We start from the raw sequence: 7,616 nt of genomic DNA, 5'->3' as shown, positions 1-7,616 counted from the left end.
TTCATCGTATGATTACTTTTAATAAATATCTAAACAGGTTGCATTTTGCCTAGACTATCAGTAGCAGTTCTTACACTGGCTAGTCGTACATTACAGTACATCCTAAATTTTGGCTAGAAATTGATCTATGCTCATAGCAAACGATTGACTTTTTTTTTTTTTTATATAAATGTTTTATCATTTAGATGGCAACACAAGTTAATTGGCACTTATGACAGCACCACACCAGCACCCCCTTAGTTGCCAGACAATTAAACTTATTGTCTGAAATCGAAAAAATCTGTAGTACCCTTAAAAAGTCAAATTCAAACATGCACTAAAAATGCAAGAAATGGATGTTTGAGTGTCAGTGGTTGCATTGGGGCAGTACAGTATTATTTTTGTATTGTATTATTTACATGACTAATCATGGAGTGTTCACAGGAAAGCACACCTGCCAGAGTATTTGCTTCTTCCTAAAGGCCATTAGAGAGAATTACTCTAGTATTCCATACTCTGGGGGTATTCTCTGGGTTATGTGTAATATGGTCCTCCTAACCCAGAATTTTGTAAATAAACCTTCCTTCTGCTACTTTTTATCGATGGTCACAGCTAAGGAATCTTGGCCAGAAACCCTGCCATAGGCCTATACAGTGTCACCAAACTTCAGCTGCTTATCCAGTCTGTTTGGGTCTTTTTTTCCTGTGTTCCAGTGGTACCTTAACTCCGTGCAAGCAATGCAATTTATCGAGGTAATCATCAACCTACTAAGATTATACAGTGGCATCAGGTTTAGGGGTGCGGATTCTTTATCTGACAGCTTCAAACTCAACAGAAAGACAGTCAGATTTGAGGTAGGGGTTGATTTTGGTTCTAAAAGCAATTGCATTATTGCTAATTTTGCTCCTAGTCCATATACAGGACAGTTTTCCATCCATAGGGCTGATTTATTCAAGCTCTCCAAGACTGGAGAGGATACACTTTCATCAGTGAAGCTGGGTGATCCAGCAAACCTGGAATGGATTTCATTAAAGTAATTTCCTATTTGTTAGTAAATGTTTTTAGTTCAGGCTTGCTGTGTCATCTAGCTTCACTGATAAAGGTGTATCCTCTCCAACAATGGAGAGCTTTAATGAATCAAGCCCCATGACTACATGTTGACATCTCATTTTTTTTACCAGTCTAAACAAAGCAGTTGTGTCTGATCGAAAATCCTTACCAGTCCTTTCAATAAAACTGAAGCTTTCTTTTAGTTGTTGACAATTGTTATTTGTTTATTGTTTGCTCTTGCAAATATTTCTGTGGTTTTACTTTGTTTTGAGAAGAATTAGCAATTTTAGGCTTCTGAAATCTTCCAGTAATTTTATCTTTCAAGAAGCAGTAGAAAATGAAAGGTCAGTGATGAAGATTCATCATTGTTTTTAATTTGGTTTTCTTGGTGGCTGTATACCTGTGAATGCTGGGAAATATGTGACTTATCACTGTCCAATCTTACTGATGAAAGTCTTCTTCAAGTGGATTGGTTTACAGAGAGGAAATAAAAGAGCTTTAATGCTTGTCATATACTTTGGAAAAGAATGAAGTGGGTTTAGTAGTTTCCTGTACTCTTGTAAACATTTCCTTTCTACTGATCAAAGATGAGTAAAGGGTCCTGCTGAGTATGTAAAATAACTGCCATATCGGAAATGCTTTGCAGCCTTATTTGATTGTAGGGTCTTTACAGACTGTGTAGCAGAATGTTAACAGCTCATAAATTCATCTATATATAAAAACGTTGTGTCGTTCAACTGTAACATTTGTACAGTCTCAGATTTAATGGTTGTGGTTTAAAATATGCGTTAACTTTAATGTACCCAGAGCAAATGCCTTCACATGTTCCCATCACATTTCCACGTGTCATCCATTGTTTGCAGATAGTTGTGCAAACTTTCCCTTATCACCTTGGAAAGTACAAGGAGCTCCAACATGCTCTGTCTCCATAATGGTAGTATAATATTTGTTTGTTTTAGTAAAATCATGATTTTTCCCAAATTTTATGTTGGATTATTTGAAAGAGGGAACTGCTCCAGACCTATGTTTTTTGCCGTAGGGCACCCTAACAATTGATAAAGCAGGCAATTTGTCACTGCTTTGTCACTATGAAATAGATTGCCATGTATCTCCTATTTCCCTAATGAAAGCAAGTATGAAATAGGAGGACATTGGCCAGATTCAATTCTCAGGTATCTTTCCTTTGTTTTGATGGATGTACGCAGGTTCTATGGCTCACATTTGGTGGCTCAGTCTGGTGGTCAATTGCTTCTGGGAAAAGGTTTTCAAATTAAGCGCTAATATAATTCCAGATTCCTAGGACTCCTGAATGTGCCCTTTTTAGCAACCCTGATACAGGTTGACATTTAAAAATCCAGCAACCTCCAGACCTGAGGAGTGCCGGATTTTTGAAAAATATACTCACCTCCACAAACAGGCCAGCCTTCCTCTCGCTGCACCCACTGACATCTGGCACAGTTCCGAAGAGCAGGCAGCAGGGACGTCTCAACGTGTATTTAGTGTAGCAAGCAAGACCTAACAGCTGTTTCTGGAGAACAGTGCCATCAAAACATAAGTGGCTAAACAGTGTACTACAGTCCCTGTGTTGAAAATAAGCCCTGAAACTCATGCCGGAAAACTGAAGGAACCAGATTATTGATGGCCATATTTTTGATTGTCAACCTGTACAACCATTCCTATACATACTCTGTTTAGTCAGTTAAATTCTCCTAGTCACCAGATTAATTATAGCCCAATCTTGACAAACTCCCTTATTGTTCCTGACCGTCTTCATGGCCAAACTGAGTTAGAATATGACTAATGATAAACTTGCATGCACCATCAACAATACTGCCCTTGATTTTGATGCTATCTGGGTACCTTGGACTAGAATTTTATCCTCCCAGTATTCTTTGAGAATCGTTGTCACCCATACCTGCACTGGCCCCATTCCTCTTTACTGTTGAATTTTGTACTTCCCTAGTTTCTATTTCTTTTCATAATGGTTATTGCATTGCTACATGACTACTAGGATAGTATCCCTATTATTTCAGACTGGCTTAAGTTTTTATGCACTTAGATTTTTATTTTATTATGATTTTTTTATTTTGAGGCTGTAATATTTTCTAGTGTAAAATTTACCCCAACTCTGTTACTCTTCCCGTTTTAAAAATTAAAAAAAAATATACCCTTACAGTATTCTCTCTTGAATACATAGCCCTGGTCAAGATGTCAATACTACCCAAGCTCCTATATTTATTCGCTATTCTACTGGTTTCTATACCACACTCAGCACCTAAACGACTGCATGCATCTGTGATAAATTTGCTTTGGGGTCATAAGAGGCATCAACTCCCCAAAAGTGTTCTTATACTCACTTCGCAGTGATAGAGAGGCCTGAGGGTTCCTGATTTTTTATTTTTTTATTATTACTATGCCACCCATTTATGACATCTAGCTACTTGGTCCACCCTGCAGTCGTTTAATCGATGAACAGAGGTTGAAAAACTATGGATGGCTCCAACTCATCCCAACTCCCTGCTGTCGAGCTCCTCATGTCAGGTGTTCCACACTAGTTTACTAGCCCCCATACAGTTCACCAGGTGTGGTTATTCTGTAAAAGTAATAATCACTGACATCCTTAACCTCCCTACTTACCTCCTTCCTATGCAGTCCTAAGATCCTGTACAGCAGTACACTCTAGTGCAGTGTTTTGGGGTGTTCCTTGGGCAACTTGAATCTTTCAGGTCAGTTAGCACTGACACCAAAGATCTATTTAGATAGCTGTAAGGAAACATTCTTCCCACTGACCAACAATGTAAGAGGCATTTTCCCCATTGACTGCTAGAGTAATGAACTGGTCATGTCATAAAAATAGGCACGGGTTCCTTGAACCCTGGAAATTAATTCATGGGTCTCCCATGGTCTAAGGGTTAAGAAATGCTGCTCTAGATCATATTTGTATTCAGCTCTTGTTAGCTGTTTGATTTATAGTGTGTAAGTAATGTATATAATTGTATATCCTTTTTATATAAATAGCTGACTGGAAGAACCCTAATTATGTACATTTTTTCCTGACAGATATGCTCTAGTGGTTTGTCTTCATATCCTTATTGCATCGAGTATGGACACCTGTACGAGAAGCCAGAGTGGTCAAGTGAAACCTAAAATATCAGTGAAAAAAGAAGTAAGCTAATTGTACTATTTCTATCATTGTACACATAGCATTAAGTCAGGTATTGCATATTATCAATTCTTAGCATGGTATTTCCTATACATATATTTGAAGAATATAATCACTTCTGCATGTTTGAGGACTATATTGTACAAATGAATAACTTCCTATATATATATATATATATATGGAATAAGTACCAGCTAACCTGAAATAAAGGTGTAAACCCAGAAACTGGAGTTTGTGCTTAGTTTTGTCTGATAGAAGTGTCACCTGTCATGGTTGCTCATAGTCATTATATATTCGTATCTGAGGCTAGCAGACAACACAAAATACATAACGCCCCATCCCATTAAAGACTAACATATTAGTACTAGCTTTGGCTGATTTGGACTACTGCTTCAGGTTTAAATTTCAGGGCATGTGGGCATGCCTGCAGCATCCTCCAAACTTCTCCTGTCAGAACAATGTTCCTCTTGATCCCACTTTCAGGTTTATTGTCATACTACATTGGAACTAACCAGGTACATTTTTTTAGTGTTTGTATTACATACAATTAGGTCCATAAATATTTGGACAGAGACAACTTTTTTCTAATTTTGGTTCTGTATATTACCACAAATAATTTTAAATAAAACAACTCAGATGCAGTTGAACTGCAGACTTTCATCTTTAATTTAGTGGGAGCTTCAATTCACAAATTCAGTGAATTGAATAAAAATGAGTGAGGAATAAAAAAAGTGAGGAACTAAAGACTTTTTTTTTTTTTTTTTTTACACAATCACTTTATTTCAGGGGCTCAAAAGTAATTGGACAATTAACTGAAAGGCTATTTCATGGGCTGGTGTGGGCACTTCCTTCGTTATGTCATTATCAATTAAGCAGATAAAGAGCCTGGAGTTGATTTGGGGGGGGGCGGTGCTTGTATGTGGAAGATTTTGACAACATGCGGTCAAAGGAGCTCTCCATTCAGGTGAATCAAGCCATCCTTAGGCTGCAAAAACAAAAATAAAACCATCCGAGAAATTGCTACAATATTAGGAGTGGCAAAATCTACAGTTTGGTACATCATGAGAAAGAAAAAAAGCACTGGTGAACTCCAAAAGACCTGTACGTCCACGGAAGACAACAGTGGTGGATGATCAGAGAATCATTTCCATGGTGAAGAGAAACCCCTTCACAACAGCCAACCAAGTGAGCAACACTCTCCAGGAAGTAGGCGTATCGATATCCAAGTCTACCATAAAGAGAAGACTGCATGAAAGTAAATACAGAGGGTGCACTGCAAGGTGCAAGCTACTCATGAGCCTCAAGAATAGAAAAGCTAGATTGGACTTTGCTCAAAAAATCTAAAAAAGCCAACACAGTTCTGGAAAAACATTCTTTGGACAGATGAAACCAGGATCAACCTTTACCAGAATGATGGCAAGAAAAAAGTATGGAGAAGGCGTAGAACAGCTCATGATCCAAAGCATACCACATCATCTGTAAAACATGGCGGAGGCAGTGTGATGGCTTGGGCAGTGTGATGGCTTGGGCGTGCATGGCTGCCATGGCACTGGGTCACTAGTGTTTATCCATGATGTGACACAGGACAGAAGCAGCCGAATGAATTCTGAGGTGTTCAGAGACATACTGTCTGCTCAAATTCAGCTAAATGCAGTCACATTGATTGGGAGGTGTTTCATAATACAAATGGACAACGACCCAAAACATACAGCCAAAGCAACCCAGGAGTTTATTAAAGCAAAGAAGTGGAATATTCTTGAATGGTCAAGTCAGTCGCCTGATCTGAACCCAAATGAGCTTGCATTTCACTTGTTGAAGACTAAACTTCAGACAGAAAGGCCCACAAACAGAAACTGAAAGACGCTGCAGTAAAGGCCTGGCAGAGCATTAAAAAGGAGGAAACCCAGCATCTGGTGATGTCCATGAGTTCAAGACTACAGGCTGTCATTGTCGGCAAAGAGTTTTTAACCAAGTATTAGAAATGAGCATTTTATTTTCAGCTTTTTAATTTGTCCAATTACTTTTGAGCCCCTGAAATGAAACGATTGTAAAAAAAAAAGACTTTAGTTCCTCACATTTTTATGCAATCTTTTTGTTCAACCCACTGAATTAAAGCTGAAAGTCTGCAGTTCAATTGCATCTGAGTTGTTTCATTTAAAATTATTTGTAATGTACAGAAGCAAAATTAGAAAAAAGTTGTCTCTGTCCAAATATTTATGGACCTAACTGTAAGTTTAAGTAACAAAACCAAGGACCATACCTATTGTATATGCATACAGTTGGCAAGATGAATGTACATATAGATGCATATACCTAGCTACCTAGCCATCGAGAACAATTGTATAATTCCAGATCCATAAGGACATGTCAAACATGATGCTATAATAAACCCAAGGTTCACCTATTTAGATCTAATTGGTCTAATCAGTAAATAAAAGCAGAAAAAGAGAAGAAAGGAAAAGACATAAAAAAACAAAGAATCGAGTAATGAGGGAAAGCAACATCAATCATGTCTACAACTCGAAACATCGGTCTGGCATTCAAAAGATGGAATTAAAGGACTTGAAGACCACTTTGGTCCCAAGCTGACTAGATCTCAATGCTCTTCCAACCTATCATTTATTCTGCCAGTCAGGAAATATATTAGTTTACCATCTTGTATTATTTTTTACAAGTCCATTTCTGTTGGGACAACCAATTTCACTTGAGGGTTAGATAAGTCTCTAATAGGAAGCCCTGGGGGATGGCTTAGCGTATTTCTTACGATCGAAACAGTTGTCTACCAAACCCCAAAATTAGATAATTGCCAAGTAGGACCATCGTGTATGATATAGCCATCCAATTGCTTTTCCACAGAGACAGCAGAAAATGACTCACCCAGGATATATAGCATGTAGTTTTTCATGGGTAAAATACTAATGAATCAATGGCTTTATATGTTTTCACAATATAAAGTGCACCATGAAAAAAACCTCCCCCCTTTCCCCCCTCCAGTATTTGGTAAATATCAGTGATCTTTTACCTGGGCCCCCTAGGCATGTCATTTCAAATATTGTGAGGTTGGAAAAAGTTGGGTCTATAGATAATGTTTGGGCAGATACTGGCAAAACTTGGCCCTGTTGAGGAGTTCTGCAGCTTTTTGTGTAAGAATATCAAAAGTTTTGGTGTGTGACATAAGGGATTCTGAGGCCGGTGCAGGTATGTGCATACTCCTCTAGGTAGCTGATTTTTAGTTTCTCTAAAGTTGCTTTTAGGCTGGCAACTAAATCCACGAGCTCCCTGCAGACTACATTGCAGTTGAACAATACATCCTGGTCCAGGAGCCATCCTAGTCTGTAATTATACAGTAAAAGAGCTCTCTCTATTCTCTCTCCTCTCTATTCTCTCTCCTCTCTCTCTCTCTCTCTCCCCCCCTCTCTCTCTC

At 38.3% G+C, this 7,616-nt stretch overlaps 1 protein-coding gene across 3 annotated transcripts in view; it reads left to right on the top strand.

The window, feature by feature from the left end:
- AKAP11 (A-kinase anchoring protein 11) overlaps window positions 1–7,616 on the top strand; it is a 44,227-nt gene that overhangs the window by 8,488 nt on the left and 28,123 nt on the right. For all 3 annotated transcript variants that reach the window (XM_072410293.1, XM_072410279.1, XM_072410287.1), the window contains exon 2: window positions 4,090–4,195. In XM_072410293.1, coding sequence (XP_072266394.1) covers window positions 4,133–4,195 — 63 coding nt within the window. In that variant the 5' untranslated portion in view covers window positions 4,090–4,132. The remainder of the gene's footprint in view (window positions 1–4,089; window positions 4,196–7,616) is intronic.

Source organism: Pyxicephalus adspersus, chromosome 1 (genome assembly GCF_032062135.1).
Source record: "Pyxicephalus adspersus chromosome 1, UCB_Pads_2.0, whole genome shotgun sequence".
Classification (NCBI taxonomy): Eukaryota; Metazoa; Chordata; class Amphibia; order Anura; family Pyxicephalidae; genus Pyxicephalus; species Pyxicephalus adspersus.
Note: the sequence above shows the minus strand (reverse complement) of the source record. Positions and strands in the feature narration are given on the sequence as shown.